Source organism: Crocuta crocuta, unplaced genomic scaffold (genome assembly GCF_008692635.1).
Source record: "Crocuta crocuta isolate KB4526 unplaced genomic scaffold, BGI_CrCroc_1.0 scaffold17, whole genome shotgun sequence".
Taxonomy (NCBI): Eukaryota; Metazoa; Chordata; class Mammalia; order Carnivora; family Hyaenidae; genus Crocuta; species Crocuta crocuta.
The window spans coordinates 4,231,628-4,254,167 of NW_027532041.1; the positions used below are offsets into that span (position 1 = coordinate 4,231,628).

A 22,540-nucleotide genomic window follows, 5' to 3' on the forward strand; every position below is an offset into this window, starting at 1 on the left:
TTATATTTATCATTGTTCTCATTTTAATAAAAGCCTGGAAGCTATATACCAAGTGTTTAAATACTAATTTCCCTGTCACTTGTTCTACTTAGAATGCACTCAAGGAGCAAGGTCTTTTTCATATTGTAAGGCATTGACCCTCATGAAATAAATCACAACCAAGGGCCACATGGGGTAGCAGTTTGAAATGTAATTAAAATTGTGTGTTTTAAAAGAAAAGCAAATATTTCATGTGACTTTGAAATTAAAAAGGAAGATACAGTCACAGGCCACATGGAAGTAAAATAGGAAACCTGACTGTTTACTAAGGGAGTCCTATGAGATTTAAAACTTTGATTTGATGGGGTGCCTGTATGGCTCAGTCAGTCAAGCATCTGGGTTTGGCTCAGGTCATGATCTTAAAGTTTATGGGTTTGAGCCCCATGTCAGGCTCTGTGCTGACAGCTCAGAGCCTGGAGCCTGCTTTGGTTTCTGTGTCTCCCTCTCTCTCTGCCCCTCCCCTACTCATGCTCTGTCTCTCTGTCTGTCTCTCTCTCTCAAAAATAAATAAACATTTAGAAAAATTATTAAACTTGATTTGTAAATTAAACACTGGGAACAAATAGGGACGCCTGGGTGGCTTAGTCGGTTAAGCGTCCGACTTTCGCTTAGGTCATGATTTCGCGGTTCGTGGGTTCTAGCCCCGCGTCGGGCTCTAGCCCTGCGTCGGACTCTGTGCTGACTACCAGCTCAGAGCCTGGAGCCTGTTTCAGAGTCTGTGACATCCTCTCTCTCTGACCCTCCCCTGCTCACACTGTCTCTCTCTCTCCTAGAAATAAATAAAACATTAAAAGAAATTTTAAAAAAAACTGGGAACAAATACAGTAAAACCTTGGTTTGCGAGCATAATTCATTCTGAAAACATGCTTTAATACAAAGCACTTGTGTATCAAAGCAGATTTCCCCATAAGAAATAATGGAAGCTCAGATGATTTGTTCTACAAGCCAAAAATATTCATATAAAAATGACTGCTGTAATATAATACAAAATAACAAAGAAAATACAAAATATTAAGAAAAATAAACAAATTAACTTGCATTTTCCTTTGAAAACTGTCATGGATGGTGTGAGGGAGATAAGAAAAAGGAGGGTTATTGTGTAGGATGACTTTCACTATCAGTGATGGAATACCGCTATCCCTTGACTCAAGTGAATCTTTTTCTTCGTGGGGCCATTGTATATGCTCGCACCGATGTTGACTACAGTACAGTATTAATAAACTCTTATCATATGCTATATTTAATGTAATTGGCAATAAGGGAGCAGAGGAAAGGGTCTATATCTGCAGGCAGCCTGACCTAGAATGAAGCAAAGCATTCCTAAGCTTACTTTTGTATGGAAAAGCAAAGGACTGTCCATAGGTACTTTGGAGTGACAAAAATAAGCTAGTGCCAGTTGTGGGCACCTTCCAACGTTCTGAGAAATCACTGAAATCTGTCAAACACTGCAGCCTGAGACCAAATATCTGAGCATGGAAAAGGATCACCCACAATGCCAAGCAGAAGAGAGAGAGAGAGAAGAAGGATTGGCTCAGTTGTGATCATGTGACATTCAGCATCACGTATTACTTGTATTGCAAGGCATCACTCATTTATCAAGTTAAAATTTATTAGAAATGTTTTCTTGTCTTGCAGAACACAGAACAAGTTACTCTCAATCCAAGGTTTCACTGTACTTATTTTCATGTTCTATCCCTTTTATGTTAAGGTCAGTATTATCATGGAGGGCCAGAAGAAAACAGGAAAAGAGAAGAGGAATAAGGAAAAGGGGGACAGGCAGGAAAGAGAGGGAAGTTGGGAGGAACAAGGGGAAGCAATTTATTCAAAAGGAAGACAGGAGTGGAATGCCAGCAAAGAGGAAATGGAAAGCATAAAACAAAGAAATGGAGAGAGGAACGGAAAATGGAAAGCCAACAGTTAAGAGGACTCTGAAATATTTTAGATAAACTTGTTTGTTGATACTACTGTTCCAATGAGCTTCAGAGCATTAGCGATTGTGATTGTGATCGCTGTCTTTAGAAATGTCATTTAACTATTTAGCACAACTGGTCACAGATGACTTTACAAGTATTGCCTACTTCTCAAAGGACTCTTTGCTAGGGAAATGATAGGTAATCCAAATAAAAATATCTAGAGTTTAAAAAAGAATCTGACAGTCTCAGAGGATGCTCCCTGGAAACGAGTCCAGACTAGAGAAACACGAATATTTGTGGTTCTTTGGGGGAAGATAGAAATGGTAGTGGTGGTGGTCATATGCTTTCATCAAAGGCTTGGTGCTGGGCTCTCCCTAAATATTAATTTGGTTTAAATGACCACCCCTAAATCGGAGAGCTTCCAGTGTGACCTTTTACACTCTCCCTAGTGAACCACACTACCTTGCCTAACAGACATCATTATTGCCATTTATATAACCATATGAAGAGAAGAATACATTTCCTTTGCTCATCACTATCTTCCCAAAGCCCCAGGCCTATTATGCTAGTCAGAGTTGATCCTTTTTTTTTTCTCTTGCTTTCATCCTCCCAGCTTTGCTAATTCCTCTTCTCTACTGGCAATAGACAAATTGCTTGGTTCCCTGTGCCTACACTTCTCTAACATTCACAGCCTGGACCACAATAGCCTAGTACCTGACTGCTTGGCCTGGGAACCCAACCCATCTCTATGTAGGAAAAAATGAAAGGACCCTTGGCTTATAATTGGCCTAGCTCAGCATTATTGGCCAAACCCCTGGTCTTAATATAACCTTATCACCTAGTACTAGTACCTAGGTAACTTGCCCTAGTGACTGAATTCTCGATTACCATCCTTTTCCGCACTTATTCACGTAACAAGCATGTATGGAGTACCTAACTACTGCATGCTAGGCACTGTGCCACGCACAGGGAGTCCTATAAAGTCATAGCATCTGGCCTTAAAGAGTTCACAGCTTAATGGAGAGAAAGACAGGTGAGCCAAAATTAAAATTACCAAAAAGTGGAATAAACAGCAAGAGTCATATGGGTAAAGTGTTATGAAGGTAGGTAGAAAAACAATAAACTTCTGTGGAGTGTTTGCAATCCTCATTGTTCTTACACATAAAACCATAGGATAGGCATTACCCTGGAATGGCTTTCTGGGTATGCATCCAGGACAGCTACACTGAGCCTCACGCTAAGAAGGGCCTGCTCCACACACACTTGAGGTTGAAGTTGAATTTGTGTTCTGTACATGAAGTCCGATGGAGTATGCGCCAGGGGCTCATACAGTCCAGCTTCCTGATAAGTTCTCAGACTCCAGCTCCCTGCCCTGGGCCTGGCCCCATGACCTCTACCTCTTTCCACGCAGGGTTCTAACAGCGTCAGGTTGACGGGGGGTAGGATGGGAGGGTACCCACGTTCTGCTGTTGCCCTCCATTCCCAGTGAGGCGTGGGCATGGGGATGAGGAGAAACAGGAGCCCGCTGTGTCTCGGGGTCGAGCAAGGCTCTGGCTGTGTTCGTTGCAGGCTGACAGTACCATAACACGTTCAGTCAGCAGCTCTGTGCTGGCCTCTCACCCCCACCCCACACGCCACCCAGGTCTGATGTCTGTGCTGGCACAGAGGTTGCAGTCCTCTGGGGTTGCCCATTCATTGTGGGTGGGGGTGGCTGGCCTGGAGGGATGACTTCCCTGACCTCTGTCAAGAACCCCATTTTGATTTCTCACTGGGCCGCACAAATTATACAGCCAGATCTAGCCCCATCCCTTGTAACCCTCAGACCTTTAAGATTAGAGGCAACAGGGGCGCCTGGGTGGCTCAGTAGGTTAGGGATCCGACTTCGGCTCGGGTCATGGTGTCACGGTTCGTGGGTTCGAGCCCCGCATCGGGCTCTGTGCTGACACCTAGCTCAGAGCCTGGAGCCTGTTTCGGATTCTGTGTCTCCCTCTCTCTCTGACCCTCCCCTGCTCAAGCTGTCTCTCTCTCTGTGTCAGAAATAAATAAATCATTAAAAAAAAAAAAAGATTAGAGGCAACAATCTCCTCAGCAAATTTCCTGTCTACAGAGTCCTATTCTCCACTCCATTCTCAACAATGGAAACTAAAACAGCAAGAATCCTCTCCCGTTGCTTTCCAGGTCCCTTTTCCAAAGCCCAGCTGATATTTCCTCTCAAGTCTTGTTGTGGGAAATGCTCATGCACATGAGCCCCAGCCAGCGAACACCAGGAGGACCTGTGGGAGAGGATGGCTCCTACACTTCAAGCCACATGGCATGACCGGATGGCTCTTGGGCTGGGATCCACTCAGGAGCGGGAGTGTGGGGGACGGGGGCTGAGTAATATTTGCCTCCCTGCAGGTAGGTATGGTCACAAACCTGAGTTCTAGAGTCTAGAAAGACAACAAAATCGGAGCAGGAAATAATGTGTGCCACTTCCAGACTTGACCCACAAATCCTCCCACGTCACCTGTCCATTTCTCTCTCCCCTCATCTGCCAACCACACGTTGAAGCCCTGTGCTGCAGGTGTGGAGGCCCAGGCAGGCAAGGCTACCATCTTGGAGGACAGCTACCCAGTAGTCAGCAAGAGCTGGGCTGAGCTTCCCAAAAGTGAGAAATAAGCTACTGTTGTGTTTCCACTGAGCTTGTGAGGCATATCCATTAAAGCAACTACAGTTACTCTATTCATAAATACATGTGTGGAAATTTTTGAAAAAATACATAAAAGACAACACAAAAGAGACGAAAAAAACAAGCCCACCTCTATTAATGTGCTGAGAAATCATCTTCCAGCCTTTCCCCATGCGTTATGCCAAGGACTTTTTACTGAGTCCTCACAATGTAACAAACAGCATGTTAAGCACTTTGCATATATAACATCACTTAATCCTGACAATAACCTTTTAAGATAGGTATCATTATCCCCATTGTAGGACTGCAGAAACTAACAATTGCAGAAGTAAAATATGACAACTCTCAAGGGGTTGGGACTGGGAATCACATTCAGTCTGTCTGATTCTGAATTCAACCCCCTCTGTTGTGCTTTTGTTCTTATTGTTAAGAAAACTGGGATGCTGTTGTTTTATAAATATGCTTTGTCTATTTAATATTTTGTGGGCAACTTCCTCTAATAAAATATTCCATTTTATGATATACATAATCTATTTATCCAAACATTTAGTTGGATGCTTGGGTTGATAATCTTACACTATTATACACTACCATGAGTATTCATATACACAAATCTTTGCACATACCCATAAAAATTTCCTTACAATGATCTGGAATTACTAAATCTGAGGTTATGACTATTTTTTAATGTTTATTTGGGGGAGGGAGGGGGAGAGAGAGAGAATCCCTAGCAGCCTCTGTGCTGTCAGCGCAGAGCCCAGTGCAGGGTTCAAATTCACAAACCATGAGATCATGACCTGAGCCAAAATCAAGAGTCAGATGCTTAAGTGAGCCACCCAGAAGTTATGACTATTTTTAAGGCAGTACATGTTTATTGCAAACTGTCTTACATCAGTGATTTCCAAAAGAGGAGAGGAGGATTTTGTCCCCAGGAGACATTTGGTTCTATCTAGAGACATTGTTAATTGTCACACCCAAGCAAGCATCTGGTGTGTAGAGGCCAGGGATACCAAAACGTTCAAAATGTCAATAGTGCCAATGTTGAAACACTCAAGCTACATAATGGTCTCATTAGGGTATGTCACTCTTGAGATGAAATAAAGGCTACTGTAAGGGCTCTTCCATTCATTTAAATATGATTCACCAAGGACCTAGTTGGTGAATATGCCAGATACTGTAGTAGGTGCTAAGTTAGCATTCAAGGAGGAGGGTCAGAGCAACAGTCAAGAGTAAAGGGAGGAGGTGGTTTGGAAGTAAACTGTAGCTTCACTTGCTGGAGAGAAAGCACATCTATTTCATTTTATACCTTCATATCTTTCCATATCATTCTCATCAAATGATTTCCATATAATTTTGCATTAAATTATACTGTGTCACAAAGCTGCTACAAGAAATGTTATATTGCTACATAGTAGCAATAATAATATTGTTATAGTGCTACATACATAAATGCTTGATCCTTCAAGGTTATCTCTAAGAATAAAATTGGTTGTTAGCTAAAACATGGAAAGAGCCTAAGTGTCCATCCACAGATGNTAAACTATTTGTAAAAAAAAAAAAAGAAGAATAAGCAATAAATGTTAAAAATAAAATAAAATAAAATTGGTTGTTTCTTCAACAGAAAACCCAAGGTCTTAAGTATAAAACATCCTTACGATGACAGTGGCTCCTCTTTTCCCAGCTGACCTTTTTTGTTCTTTAATTTAACATAGCAGATCATCTCAATTTGGTTAATTCAGAGGTGGAGAAATGTTGTCCTGCCCTTTCTATTTTAAATTAGTAGGCACTCCCTGAGCACCAGTTCCTTTCTGGCTATTCAATGGGAGTCAGAGCAGGCATGGAAAAAATAAAGGGACCAGACCAGAAGCTGCTGCTCTGTTTCCTCATTTAAGAGATGGCAGAGAGAGAGGAGAAAGATGCCTTGGATCCCAGCTGTGCCATCAGCCTCCTGGCCAGAGATTCTGTGTTCCTTGGCCTGCTTGGTCAATGCTGGACATATTCACTGCCCCTGACTCCTCTCCCTAACTTCTCTGAGCGATAATTTCTGGGCTAGGATCAAAAGGGGATGCTAACACTGTCCTGAGCTTTCAGACTCAGTGCTCAAAGAGAGGAAATAAGGGATGAATCTGACCCGAGTCTCACGTACCTGAAGACAGGAAAAGGAACAAGCCTTAACAGTTGCATAAAGCATATACCCTGTCACTAAGCGGTTCTCCAAAAGCAAAAGCAGCAGCAGCTAAGGGGGAAATGTGAATTCTCCATAAAAGTGGCCATTAGAGATGGGATTATAGCTTCACCTTTCCAGAGAAATTTATGCAGAAAAACTTAGACTGGTTTCCTTAGCAACCCTGGGATAATCTTTCCACAATGTCCCAAGCCTACAGTTCTTAATTCCATTACAGCTGTTATTAAAACTTTAAATATGTAATCATGCACATTAAGCTGCCAAATACCCATAAAAACCATTAGCTCACTAAACTGTATACGGCTATTTAAATGAAAAAGGAGTAACATCTAATTTCTTTAAATTGGAAAAAGTAAAGGTTAAGACATTCCGACAATCTGATAAATACAGGGGGCATGAGCGCAAGGACAATGCATAGTATAAAATTAACAACACATCCCAACAGAAAAACATAAAATAAAGAAAGCTTATCTTTTATTTGGCAAATAGTCAACATATTTAAAACAAAACTGTGTCATAAATTCCTCCTAGCCTAATAAATTATTAGAGCCTGATTACAAGCACCATGATTTAGTGTTCATTTACCCTGTAATGGCAGCTGTGACAATTTTTTCAGTTTACAAGTATTAGATCCAAATACTGTCATTTTAAAAAATCTTTAGGGTTTCAAGAATAAAAGCACGAATGATCAATCTGGAGACTTTATGGGGCAATTCACAGCACAGAAACCCAATGCATATTATACTAGATTACATATTATACTAGAAAAATAGGCATATTCATCAGCTGTAAAAAAAATTAACATAATTATGCTCATTGAATGAAGAATATGTATTATGGCTAGTAAATCCTGACAGTCTAAAATTAATGTAAAGCATTTGATTACTTTACATTTTAAATTAATCATTACCTATATTGGGTATAGGTAGAGTGTGGGGAGACAGAGGTCCAGCAATTAATATGAAGATTTGATTAATGCAGACAAGCAATTCAAATAATTAACCAGTTATCTGGGCTTTGCAAGCCCTATTTTTTTTTTACAAAAAAATCTACAAAATAAGGTCTAAAGAGTAAAAGATGTGCTCAGGGGATAAATTTCCTGGTTTAGCTATATATATGGCCTGCACAGGCTGAACTTTGTGCTTAGATGTGGTTGAACTGACCACATGAAGGGTATAATTACTCAGTTGAGCAGATCTGCATTAATCCCTATGTGATCTCCTGCAGCAAATGTTAAATGAAATTATGATCTTGATCTTGAGGAGTTCACAGTCAAGAGGTTACATAGTATCCAAATAGTTCTGGTATATGAAAAGAGAAAGAAGTACATTAAAGCATTACAGAAGATGAAAGGAGGGAGAAATCATGTCAGTTTGGCTGGGATGGGGCAGGGATTAGCAAGAGCTTCATGAAGAGGAGCTTTGAGGGCCGAAAGGACTTAAACTGTAAGAGAAAAGGAGAAGGCAAAGGGACAGATATGAATGTGCATACAATAAACAGACCTCTATAGAGGTCACACGGAGGGGTGGTGAGCATAAGGCTCTCCAAAGATCTCCGTTTGGACCCCAGCTCTCTCATTTGCTGGCTGATTGACTTTGAGCAAATTACTCAACTCTCTCAAGCCTCAGTTGCTCTTCCTGTAAAATGGTGTTAGTAATAGCAGACAATGCTTGCTAATGACCTAACGCCTGGCTCAAATTAGTGCTCCATTAACAAAGTTACTGTTAATCCACAGTGGAGCATCCCATTCCCTTCTATCATTATGTTTATTTTTTTTAAAGATTGTTTTAACGTTTATTTATTTTTGAGAGATGGAGAGACAGAGTGTGAGCAGGGGAGGTGCAGAGAGAAAAGAAGACACAGAATTGGAAGCAAGCTCCAGGCTCTGAGCTGTCAGCACAGAGCCCAACGCAGGTCTCGAATTCACGAACTGCGAGATCATGACCTGGGCCGAAGTCGGCTGCTTAAGGAACTGAGCCACCCAGGCACCCCTCATTATGTTTAAATTCTTAAAAATTTTACACCCTTAACAAGCTATCAAAGGTTCCTCATTTTTTCATTTAGATAACAAGATTTCTTGTACAAAATTTGCAACAGCCTAAAACTATATTTTATGATAGGAAATAGAATTTATCATTAATGTATAAAACCATACTGTTCAGTCATTGAAACCAACCAATTAATAAAAAACCATTGAAAGTATAGAAACTAAACATGTTTTAGTACCAGGAAACCTTCTTTACTATTTTAATCCCAAAAATAAATAAGAATAAATTTAGCCTGAATGCCTATAAATGTCCAGGAACCAAAGTTTCTCCTAAAATATTAGAAGCCCAATCCACTCTCTTCTGACTAAAGAGGTTCTTTTATGATTCAAATTCCACTTCCAAAAGAATGTGGTTATACTGCAAAACACCACCCTTAAAATAAGTTACTAAAGTAGCAAGTAGTGGACGTCAAGGATCTTGTTGACTTTCCTGTAAAACAGCTCAAAGCTATTTCGGAGGAAAGCTCATATGACTTTTCAACACTATATTAAATGTGAAACACTAACTTCCAAATTAAGCCAGGCTTGTAAATAAACAGGTGACCCAAACCTCAGGAACCAAAATAAATTGGTCAGATTAGTAAACATTTAGCTTATGGGTTGGGAAAAAATTAAGTTAACCTTAAATTACCTCCCCATGATTCTGTAGGAGCTGTACTTCTCTGTAATCTATCCTCATGTACAGAGCAGCAAATGTAATTTGTCACTGTGTTTATCATGATCATGTGTCTGTCAGGAAGAGGGGCTGAAAAAGCAAATGTTTCCTGCTTCAAGAGCAAAATCAATTCTGGTTCTGGGCTAGTGAACATGTTTGTGGGCTTAGGGGAATTTTTAAAACACTGTGCACGGCTGAAATAAGAATTCATAAAACTCCCTTTAAGACTCGTGTCTTAAGACTAGTGTTGGGGTGGGATCAACATCTGCCTTTAAAGCAAATCTCAGCAATTCAATCACAGGACCATAGACCCATGTCTGTCAGCACTGGCTCAGAGAAGAAAGCATATTCCTCACTGAGTTTTCTAGATACATGAAATTAATCCTTTCTGAAGCCAAACATATTTAAATGTAGTTATTTCAGTGATTATTCTAAAATGAAATTTAATGAAAGTGAATTTTAAAAATTCATTATATATATCATTTTATATATATACAATAAATACACCTGTATAGTAGAATGCATTTTTAAATAGAACTTTATGTATAATTTTTATTTGTTTGTTTTCCATCTCTTCTCTTCAAGGATAAGCAATCAGCTCTCCCTTCTTACATTAGGAGAAAGCAGAGCAAGATTTGAATGAGAAAATATGGAGAAAGAGTAGTCCTGGCAGAAAGGATGAAAAGCACAGAAATAGAAAAGCACAATCCAGGCATTGAAAATGGCACATAATTTAATTAGGATGGAGCTGAAAGGAAGCAGTAGACACTAGCTGAAATAAAATTCAACTTCTCCACCTAATACTCAAAATGACTCAGACTCGGGGCCAGTTTTAGGGACATGTGACTGGGGCAGTTGCATAGGGGTCCCTGCTTCAGGTTTAATGCTGTGCTGTATGAAACTCTTAGTCTTTACCTTTGAATTTGTGTTAACTGAAGTCCAATGGAACAGTAGCATAACAGCTCAGACCTTGGAGCCTTGTCTCACACTCAGTCTTCCCTCCCGTTGCCTTCCCAGAACTGGTGCTTGGTCATACATCCATGCTCTGTGTGTCCTGGGCCTTGCCCAGCCTCCCACCTAGTCACCCCTCCCTTGAGACCAGCGGCTACAACCAGGTCACATTAGTTGAGTGAGGAGCCCACATCCTACGTCTGCCACACCCTACATCAGCCTGGTTGGGGTCTGGTTGGGAGCATGGGGAAGGTCTGGTGCATGCCCCATGCTGTCATAGGGAGGAGCAAGGCTGTGGTCGTCTGCACCCAGCACTGGCAGCATTATGACCGAGTAGACAAGCAACTCAGTGAAGACCTCTTACCTACCCCCAATCCAGGTACAGGGTTTCTCAGCATGGAGATATCCAACTAGGGGGTTGGATATCTGCTGTGGGATAAAGCAGCAAACCCTTGGGAAGAGAAGATTAACTTCTCCATCTCCAACAAGGCTCCTGCTTTACTACTTTGCACCACACTCTACAAATTACGTAGCTGGCTCTACTTAGAATCTTTACTCAGCAAGCTTCTTCATCTGTTGCTGATAACAGCATTAAGCTTCTCCATATCATAACCCAGGTTGTTATTAACCTCCCTCCCTCCTAGCCCAAATCCACACCTACAGAGCATCTTCCATCCGTCCCCTGCTGCCCATTCCCACTGTTCCTGCTTTAGTTCAGTTGTTCATCATGGCTCTATGAGACCATCATAATAGACTCCTAATTGTTATTACTTTTTTCCTAGAGAGAGCAAAAGCAGGGGAGGGGCAAAAAGAGAGGGAGAAAAAGAATCCCAAGCAGGCTCTGTGCTGATACCGCAGCAGGGCTCAATCCCACAAACTGCAAGATCAAGACCTAAGCCAAAATTAAGAGTCAGATGCTTAACGGATTGAGCCACCCAGGCGCCCCACAGCTTTGAGCCTCCTCCTTCAATCCATTCAGCCGCTGACACCAGGTTACCCAAAACACCACTCTAATCCTACTAAAATATTTTTAAGGGCTCCCTGTAACTGTTAGTCACTGACCAACTGACTGTTAATGAAATTCAAATCTTTAGTCAGGCATTCAAGGTTTTTTCCTCTTTTGCCCTCATGTTACTTTTGCATATTCATTCTACAGCATGGACAATATTTTGTCCAAAGTAAACCACTCACTGTCCTCTGTACACATTTTGTGCTTGCTCATTACTGTGTCTCTGCTGACACCATTTTGCTACACCTGGATCACTCCCCCCAAACCCACAATCATCTCCAATGGTGAAATCTAACCTTTTTGTCAGCTTGAATGGCACCTCCTCCATGAAGTCTTCCATTATGAGCCCAATCATAATGTGAATCCATTCTCCTCTGAGACTAGTCATTTAGTTTGTAACATGTATTAAGTATAGTGCTTGGTATTTATTTGTTTGTGTATAGTATATGCCCCTCAACTATAAGCATTTGGAGGGCAAAGAACATGTTCTCTGATCTCTGTACGCTCGCAGTCCCCCCACCCAGGCTTTAGGTATAATGCGCGCTCAGTGCATGTTTGCTGGAACTAATTAATAAGTGAATCTGTTGTGTAAACAGATCAGGTTTTCTGAAAGCCTGGCACACCTGTAACCCTTCTGCGTCATCCCCTTTCCTCCCCCCAGTTCACCTAACAAAACATCCCGGCTGCTTTTCAGACCCAAAGCCCATCAAACACCTGTATGTATCATCATTATCAACACCAACAAAAATATCATCTCACACTTTTTATTAATGTTTAAAGTGCTATATTCTGAATGCTTAGAACAATCTCAAAAAGAACACCTGTTACTTGAGTGCTCTTATTTTCAACCTCTTGAGGGCAACTTTCTCATTACTATATTAAAGTGGGCTGTTTAATAACTTATAACTGTCAGGGGGGAAAAAAAGTAAATTGCAGTCACTATGATCCATACTGGCTACCTAAAATGAATTTTTTTCCACTTGCAATTTTCTTCTAATTTCAAGTCTGTTTTTTTAAATGTTTATTTATTTTTTGAGAGAGAGACGGGGCAGAGAGGGGCAGAGAGAAAGAGGGAGAAAGAGAATCCCAAGCAGGCTCCACACTGTCAGCATGGAACCCAATGCAGGTCTGAATCTCACAAACCATGAAATCGTGACCTGAGCCCAAATCCAGAGTCAGATGTTCAACCAACTGAGCCACCCAGGTGTCCCAAGTCTGTCTTTTAGGACTAATTGAAGAAGTAATTGAAAATAATGAAATAAACTAAGGAGGGTTTTTTGTTTTGTTTTGTTTTGTTGCTGTCAAAACTTTTATTCAACATTAGTATTTCATTAGTCTATTCTTGGCTCCAGAATGTTATACTATCATAATTCCATTAGTATCTTTAATGCCTTTCTCTCACCCATATTCTGAACCCAAGAGGATAATCAGTCTAATTTTCAAATGATTAAATTTTGAAACTGTACAATAAAATGTTTACCTCCTGAAGTAGAAGAAGAACATGAGTTGAATCTGAGCAAGAAACACCTTAAAAACATAATAGGTAATAAAATATCAGAGGGAATGGTTATATTTTTACAATGAAACTTCAGAATGTTTATATATTATCAGAATTACAACATCATGATAAAAGAACATGCATTTGAAAGGTTGTCAGTTTTCATTAATAGAAATCTATAAGTCAGAAATGGAAAGGATGGGGGAAACTGATAAAATGTAGGAAGGAGACAACATTAATACAATTCCATAAAAAAACTTATATTGCCTAAGTTCCTTAAAGCCACAAAGTATACCACCCTTGATAGGGATAGGATAGGGTCAGTCACATATAATCAATCACATTTAAAGAAATGGTAAGTAGAGGGTAGAAGGGTAGATATTTCGACATTCCTTGAATGTAAAGATGATTCTAAAATACTTAATTTAAGAATGGAACAGGGCTCAGGGAAAGAGTAGAGTGGTCAAAATGTGCTGAGCCCACATCTCAGTCCCAGATAAAAACAACTGAAAGTGAGATAAAGAAAAAGAATTCTAGTGGACTCATGTCATCATTATCATCATAAATTGTTAACATTTTCCTGAGAAATTGCAATGTGGCAGGTACTCTTTGAGGGGCTGTAATGCAATATTCATTTTATTTTCCAAACAATTATTTTATCTTTGTCACATACATGTTATTATTCCATTTTGCAGGTAAGAAAATTGAGACTCACAGATTAAGAGATTCTCCCAAAGGGGCACCTGGATGGTTCAGTTGGTTGAGTGGTCCAACTTTTGAATTTGGCTCAGATGATCAGATGATCTCCCAGTTGTGAGATCAAGCCTGGTATCCAGCTCCATGCTGACAGTGTGGAGCCTGCCTAGGGTTTTCCCTCCCTTACTCTCTGTCTCTGTCTCTGTCTCTCTCTCTCTCTCTCTCTGCCCCTTTCTCCCTCTCTCCCTCAAAATAAATAAAAAGTAAAAAAAAAAAACCTCCCAAGGTCACTAATGGTGACTGTAGTGTATCATAATAAAGAAAAAAATGTAGTTTTTCTGAAGTGGCATAAAAAGTGAAAAAAACACACCAGGTTAAAAATATAGAAATATATAGTAGAAGCCGATGGTGATAGAAAAGAGAAACTTTCTGTCCAGGATGAAATGAAGACCAGGCATAACCCAGATCTCCAACTCAGCCTATATAACACTCTCCCCTACATTTCCTCTGAAGTCCTCCCAACAACCTGGTCCTCTACAACCATCACTACCACCCTGGGTACTCTCCTTTCCCACTGTCAGCTTCCACATATCAAAGGCAACTTTGCTTTATACTCCACCTTCAGAGCAAAAGTAGGGCCCAGAAGAAATATCAGCTGCTGAAAATCTGATTTTCTGTAACTCTGACAACACCTCTAGCCACAATTCTAGGCAGCATGAAGGCTAGTAAACTACTGAGGAAGCTGGAATTCTGCTCCTGAAGAAAAGGCAGTTATGTGAGCAGTATTAAATACAAGCTGGGAGTTGAAAGAGAGTAAGAAATAAAAGCTATAGAAATGGGAAAATATCAACTGGGGAAGAATAAGAAGAGTAAAGGCAATGAAGAGAACAGACTGCAATTCCAAACTCTATCAAGTGTCATCCAACTAGGAAGGGATATTTTTTAGCCCAAGCTCACAAGAAGAATGTGGAAGAAATGGGAAAGAAAAAGACTGTGATTGTTCAACTTTTTACAGAATCTTTAACATACAAATTGTTAAATGTTTTCATTTCTTCCTATGGCTTTCCAAGATTATAGAGAAATAGACACTTGTGAAAGTTCATTCATTGGTTGCTTGACCTAAGACTATCCCTTCAAGGAGGATATAATAAATAACGCACCTAGTCAATAACAAAATGTAAATGAAAATGGTTATTTTGACAGGCATCCCTTACTATGAAAGTGTTATAGTGACAGACACCACACAAAAAATGTGAAATTCGGTTTTAGTTCAAGCTAGTAAATTTTCTATGTAAAATGGTTAACTTTCAGATGAACTAGAAAAAGTTTTACCCTCAGTGTCCCTCCCACCACTTTTGCTATTCTGATCAACAGCAACCAAACTCTAGAGAAACAGGTGGCTCTATTAGACACTGGAAGATGTGTTCATCAGATGACCACAAGACTTTCAAAAACAAGGCTAAGAACTTTCAATTCTTACGAACCCTGAGGAAGTCGCATAGAAAGTATATCCAGTTTATCACATTCACTGAATAGATACTGAATGAATTAGAACTGACTGGCTTTCAGATCTGGCACCTAATAGCAAGTTCAAGTCACTATGAAAATGAAAGGCTAGAAATGCCAGACAATAGCATGTTGGGTTTCCTATTCCACTTGATACTAGCATGTTTACACTGCTGATTGCCTTTGGAGTTGCTAAAAAAACTATCAATTTGTTTGTTTGCTTCAAAAACTAAAAGCCTACTTGCTCAGTCGTGTCAAAAGCTGGCTGCAGATAATGCTATATTCATACCCAAAGATAAATAATCCCGTTTTGTCCAGCCTCCCTAAACTCAGTAACAGAAACAATTAAAAAGCCACAAATGAGTCAGAGGCCCATTCTTCCCCTGATTTTCCTCCTCTCTTCCTCTTCCTCCCTACCTTGAAATGCATGCAACTTTAAGCTAGATAAAGGGATGTGAAAGTAGTTCAGTACTTTGTTCCCTGTCCAACCCTGAAAGAGAATGAAATTTATTACAGCCTCAAAAGGCATCAGAGACACCAACATGCCATTTTCTTCAGACTAACACTACTATTCTGGAGTAGACATTTTTTTCCTGGCACCTTACAAATGCATTCTAAAACCATACACTGATATTCTTAAGGACAAGGAATCTTAACAGAGAAACATGTGATATTATTGAGTGCAAAATGTAGTCCTTGTGATATATGAACTGTTTACAAGCCACCACAGGTCAGGGAAAGACCATTCTATCAAAGATGGTGTAGTAACTCAGAAGGAATTTAAGTAGCAAGATTAATATTGTGAAGAGTCTAAATTAATGTGTTCCTAGACGCCAAGGGGTAACAAAGCCTTAGCTTCCACGCCAGTGGAGCTCTGGAAGGGGGACAAGGCAAAGTCCTACCTGGTAGGCATCAGGAATGTTGACCGTTTCTCCATGCTCCCCGACATAGCCAATAATGCCTTTGCCCCAGGGGACCTGTACCTCGTTTGAGTTCTCTGTGCTGCTGCAGGGCAGCAGTGGGGTTCCTGCATGCACGTCAAAGAATTTGGAGACCAAGCTCTTCTTGCCAGCAGCTGCCCCTTCCACCAGGAAGAGAGAGCAGCGGTCAGCGTCCACCATGAGACAGACAAAGATGAGGATCTTGTAGCTCAGGCTGGTAAGGTCAAGGTCATTGGAGATATCCTTGACCAGTTCCAGGAAGAACTGACGCTCATTATGCTTTTTGAGGTGGCACTTGTAGTCCATGGCTGTAGGGGGGTACTGAGGCAGATTCACCCTGGATTCCAGCAGGGCACTGAGAATGTGGGCCGTGGTGGGGGGCAGGGAGCTGGCCTTCCGGAGAAGCGCCCTCCGCCGCACACTGCTCAGGGGCTCCTGGGCCCGGGAGGTCACCTGTTCATCGTAGGTCCTGTTCACGTGGATGGCCTTGGAGCGAGCAAAACTCTTCCTTAGCTCTTTCTGAGAAGCTCTCCGCTGCAGGCTCCCATCGCCCCCGCTGCCACTGGCCCAGCTGGGACTCAGGGGAACCCCACCACAGTCCCCACCACCTGGGGGCTGGCTGTTGGCAGAGCTATTTGGTCCAGTGCCACCACCAACACTGCCGCTGCGTCTGCCACCGCTGTGAGCCAAGCTGCTGGTGCTGGCCACTGCGGGCCTCTGGCCTACAGCCCCCTTACTCTCACTGTGTCTCTGCAGCCACTTCTCCACCATCTCCTGCTTCCCCTTCCGCATCAAGTAATCTTCAAATAACTCTGGGTGTCTGTCCAGAAAAGTTTCCACTTCCCCAAAGTCCAGGTGGGAAGCCGTCATGGTCCCAGGCACAGCTTTGCTGCCACTCTACGCTTAGACCTAATGTTTACCTACCCCAGCCCTCTAGCTGGTCCAGCACATGTCTATCCCCACTAGTATTGCCAGCTCGCTGAGAGATTCTGCGGAGCACTGGAATCTCAGCTGGGAGGTGCCCCTTCCTTCGGGCTCAGAGAGTGGCTGGCAAGAACCCCACCCCCTCGTCCTGCTACTCCTGCTCCGCACAGGTGCCCCCACTGGGCTGTTGCCGTGGCCACAGTTCCCGTCTGGAAACCCGGAGGTATCGCTGTTCGTGCTCAGGCTGCTGCCGCTGCCGCTGCCGCTGTAACCGGATGAGTGGACCACTGTGAAAAGGAGGTAGGGCAGGACACGCCCCTGAGTGAGGCACAGAGCCCGGTGGGAGGGAAGGAGGGGGGAGGAGGGAGGCTCCGGCGCCCCGACCAGCCAAAGTCCACCACCCAGGATGCCAGGCGGTTCCTGGAAAAGTCTCTGGACCGCCGGAATCGGCGCCTGGGAACACGGCCCGACTCTTGATCGAAACACGATTAAAGGGGGAAACGCACCTCGTTCCTTCCCCCCTTCTCCCTTCCTTACCTCCCCAGCCCTCCCAAATCCCCACCCCTTAATCCTCCAGCGTTTCCAGGAGGCCCCAGGGGAGCCCACTGGGAGCCCAAGTACAGGGAAAGTGTTGGTGTTTTGCAGGGATCAGACCCAGAAGCTGACTCCGAAGAAATGAGGATGCTCAGAAACAGGGAGGATTATTTTTCTGGGATGCGACTGTGGATTGTTGGTTCCTAGGATTCCTGGGACTGCCCATTAATACTGTCCAGATCCCTGTTGGCGTTCAGTAAATATTAATGGAACTGGATTTCCCCGAAATTAGCAAATGAAGTTTCCCATCTAACTTATGACTTTAACCAAATTCATGGACCTGAGGAAGTGGGGAAGGGTACATGCAGGAAGGGTGTAAAACACAGCTCCTTGGATTAGGGGGACCCTGCCTAGCAGGGGCATATAGCAAGGTGAGCTTCAGGGCCTCAGGGGGCTTCCTTTGAAGCCAGTCCTGCACACTGGGTGGTTTCTCTTCTTGTCATGAATGACCTACCGTCTCTTCCTTCTTTCTCCACTCAATGTGGCAAAGCCACCAATGCTTCCTTTCCTCCCAACAGCCTAGGTCTTGGGGGCAAGGATTTCTCTTCTGTGGGAAGGAAGCTTTCCTTTCTACAGGCCTAAGGAAGCTCCAGATACAGCTTGCCTCTGCTAGTTAGACTAAGAATAACATCAAGTTTCCCTTGGGGCTTTGTTAAACCTAGTGGTTAAATACAGGTGATTTCCCAGGAAAAAACAGCAGGCTGATTGATTACACTTTCTTGATCCCAAGGGTCTCCTCTTTTGTGAGAAGCAAAAGCAGGCTAGGAACTATCCAGTTCCCTGTGACAGCAGGACAATCTATATGTGCTTTTACTGAGTGCTAGTGATTACGGTAATAGAATAAAGAGCTAAGAAGTGACTTTTACAGTTTTCCACATGGCAGGTTTATACAGGTGACTTACACAGTAAGTAAAGATTACTGCCAAAAGATGTCCTCAGAGCTAAGCAGACAAGGTGTATCAAGCACTTGCTATGTATTGATCACTTTATTATTTTTTTCTTAAGTAGGCTCCACACCCAACATGGGGCTTGAACTTATGACCCTGAGATCAACACGCTCTACCTACTGAGCCAGCTAGGTGTCCCTTCATTGACCACTTTATTTTATTATTTTTAATGTTTATTTTTGAGAGGGGGAGCACAAGAGAGGGAGGGCAGAGAGGGAGGGAGAGAGAGAATCCCAAGCAGGTTCCAAAGTGTCAGTGCAGAGCCTCATGTAGGGCTCAAACTCACAACTGTGAGATCATGACCTGAGTTGAAGTCGGACACTTAACTGACTGAGCCACCCAGGCTTCCCGATCACATTAAATTAAAAGATTAATTTAATCCTCACAACAGACTTATGAGGTGGGGATTCTTCTCCCATTTTAAAGATGGAGAAACTGAGAAATTGGGTATTAAACCCAAGGTGCACAGTTAGTGAGTACCAGAATTGGGATGCAAATCCATTTAGTTTGGCTCCAGAGGAGGCACACTCTTAGCCACATCACTAGATTGTCTTCTACCTGTGTCAGCTGAGTCCCGTCTATGCCAGGATTTGGACTAGTAACAGAGATGCAGGGACTAGGGCAGAATGTTCTCTAACATTCCTCTGATAGCACCAGGAGGAGCACACAGGGGGAAGAGAGGCCCTTGTGTACAAATTCCAAACTTCCCAGCTTAGTCAGCATGATTAAGAACATGGCCTTGGCATTTAAAATGTAACTGTAAACAAAACAAAGATCCTGCCTTTGTGGAGCTGACATTATGGTGTGGAGACTGCCAATAAACAAGAAAATAAATGTACAGAACAAGAGAACAATGGTGACAGTGCTGTGAAGAAAAACAAAACTTGGCAAAGGATTAGATAAAGGGATGAGGTAGTGGAAAGACCTTTCTGAGGAGGGGACACCTGAACACAGATCTGGTGGAAATGAGGCAAGGAGCTATGTTGATATCTGGGGGAAAGAATGTACCAGGTAGAGGAAGCAAGTGCATGAGTTGTGAGATGCGATGCATTTGAAGTATTTAAGGAGACAGTGAATCAAGCACAAAATATTGGTAGTTTGGAGATGCAGGTTGCTAAGGAAATAGTGGTGATCAAGAATTAAATTTTAGAAAATGATTAGCACTGAGCCTGATACAAAGTGCTCAATAAATGTTAGCTGTTGCATTACTTTTATATTATCATTGTTATTATCCTAAAGTAACAGTGTATGGAAACCTCACTGCATGTGATCCCATCTCTGGTAACTTGAATGAAATATAAGTAAAGATGATCAAAGTGGTATGCTGGAGCTGGCTTACAGAGGCTCACAAGACCTTATGTTAGTATCTCTTTCCAACTCCATGTTTGGTGACATTATATAGCTTGCAATCAGCCATGATGGGCATATTTAATATGATGGAAATCAACAAGTGCTACACATCAGGAGTTTTTTTTCCAGACTCCTAGTTGTTAAACATTTACCAACATTCAGTGGAAACAAATTTTGTCCATCAACTGATGAATAGATAAATAAAATGTGTTATACCCATAAAATGGAATATTATTTAGCCATAATAAGGAAGTACACATGTCCCGATATACTACAACTTAGATGAACCTTAAAAACATTAAGCAAAGTAAAAGAAGCAACTCACAAAGGACCACATATTGTATGTGTATGGACATTATATGAAATGTCCACAATAAGCAAATCCAAAGAGATAGAAAGTAGATTAGTGGTTGCCAGGAAGTGAGGGATGAGAAGATAGAGAAGAAACAGATGAATTTCTTTTTGAGCTAATGAAAATAATGTTCTAAAATTAACTGTGAAATTCATTACACAATTCTGTGAACATACTAAAGTCCACTGAATTGTAAACTTTAAATAGGTGAATTATATGGCATGTGAATTGTATCTCAATAAAACTGTTACAAAACAACAACAAAAACCATTTACCAATACATTACTGGTCATAATACAGCAGCAGTGTTGTGCAAGAAAGTAAGAAAAGCACTGAGCATTCTCAAAGAAGGGAGAGAAGTACACCAGTCCTGGACTGTCTGGAAATAGAAGGTTTAATAAACAGTCACCTCCTTAATTCTATCTTCTGTGTTTTCATTATAAAAGCAGTTGTTTAGCATTTATCATATACCAAGTTCTGGGGACAAAAGAAGACTAAGACAAAACTTCTACCATGATCTACCATGAGATCCAAGCAGAGTGGATCTACAGCACCAAGAGGAGTGGGAGTAGAGAAGAATACTGGGAAGACTGGGAAAGTTAATTGAGCATATCAGGCTTGGTTTTGAATTGGCTGTAGACTTATTCCCTGCTTGATTTATGAGGTCAAGGAAGGAGTCAATGGTTGAGGAAGGAAGCAAAGAAGGTGACTAAGAATACTCGTAAGGTAGTCCAGAGGGCTGCGAAAAAGGGTGCATGATGTGTGTTGATGTGGCCCCAACAGCCATTTCCTTTTCAGTCTCAATGTGTAGAATGGTATGTGTATTAGTCATGGTCCCAAGAGAAAAACAGAGCACACTCAAAGTAATTTCTGGAGGGTTAGTTTATAAGGAGGCTGATTACCAAGGTAGAATATAGGCAAACCATTGGATAGTGAATAAACTTGGGACTTGCAGCAAAAGAGAAGTCACCACCCCCAGACCTAATGGGAGAAGGAAGAGGAAGGTCACCAGGACCCAAAAGGACAGAGGGCTTATATAGTAAAAACTACCTTCTGAGAAGTGACAGCTTGTTAAAGGACATCAACAGCTCAAGTTGACTTCAAATACCTTGAACTCATTTTCCCTCCCTCCTAGCATGACCAGACACAACTACGAGCTAGAGGGTGCTGGAGCTTGTTGATATAATCCATATAGGTCATCCTTTCTAGGCAGAGAGTAGCAGGAACAAAGAAGGATAAGTATAAGCTATGGGAAGACAAATAGAAGATATTTGGCCCAGTATGGAACCTTGAAGAAGTCCCTTTATCAAATAATGGATGCTACAGCTCCAAAAAATTTTCTGTAATTCTGTCCTCTTCTCTGTGTAATTCTCCTAATTCTATCAAAACTGTCTATAATAGGTTCTACAACAACATTTGCAGTTGACAGAACCCTGAAGGGCACTAACCCTGAAAAGGTACGATATTGTAATGATAAGTCAATCAGCTCAAGGAAGAAGCTCTGTTGATTCTCTCTCTAGCCACCCCTTCTCTTTCTAACAAGCTGTAAATATTGACCAAGTAGCCTCTCATTGGAGAATGAAAAATACAAAGGGGCCTTCCTATTTGTAGTTTTCAAGAACAAGGGTTTCCATTTTGATCCAAGGATGCATTACGTTATCACTGCCATTGTCAATTAGCATTTATAGGTCACTCTTTTGGTCAAAGCACTGGCTTACATTTAAGATCCCTTTTGTTATTCCAAAGGGAGCTGTTACATTTTAGCATTAGGTGGAACTGTAGAGATCATCTAATATTCCACTTTCATTTTCCACATGTGGAAATTGAGATCTAGAGTAGACATGTAAGTCCTCCAGTCATCTGCTAAGCATAACCTCTGATGTGCTCCTGGTTCCATCCCACCCTTACCAACACCCCACAGCCCGAAACCAATCTCTTGATCCAATGAACTTCTGTTCCCTAAGTTTGTCTCCTGATCATTCCATCTCCTAAAATAGACTTTCACTGTGTGATCAATAGGCATCATCAGATAGGTTGAAGCAATTTCAAAAATGAAACACTCAGCTCAAAAAAATTAAAATTGGTGTATTATCATCTTAGGAGATAGAGGTTCACAGGATCAAACAAAAGAAGGGTGTTGTTCCAATTCCAAAAAGATTAATAGTCTCTAAACTGTAAGTTCCACAGAGATATTTATATTTATCCTTATAAGAATTTAACATCAGAAATTGGTCATGTTCTATGTCAAATCTAAAACCCAAGGAG

General features: G+C 41.6%; 1 protein-coding gene across 1 annotated transcript in view; it reads right to left on the reverse strand.

Moving 5' to 3' along the window:
- Positions 1–16,978, reverse strand: part of PDE11A (phosphodiesterase 11A) — a 367,374-nt gene extending 350,396 nt beyond the window's left edge. The window contains exon 1 of the mRNA XM_077776263.1: positions 16,070–16,978. Coding sequence (XP_077632389.1) covers positions 16,070–16,978 — 909 coding nt within the window. The remainder of the gene's footprint in view (positions 1–16,069) is intronic.
- Positions 16,979–22,540: the final 5,562 nt, after the last annotated feature.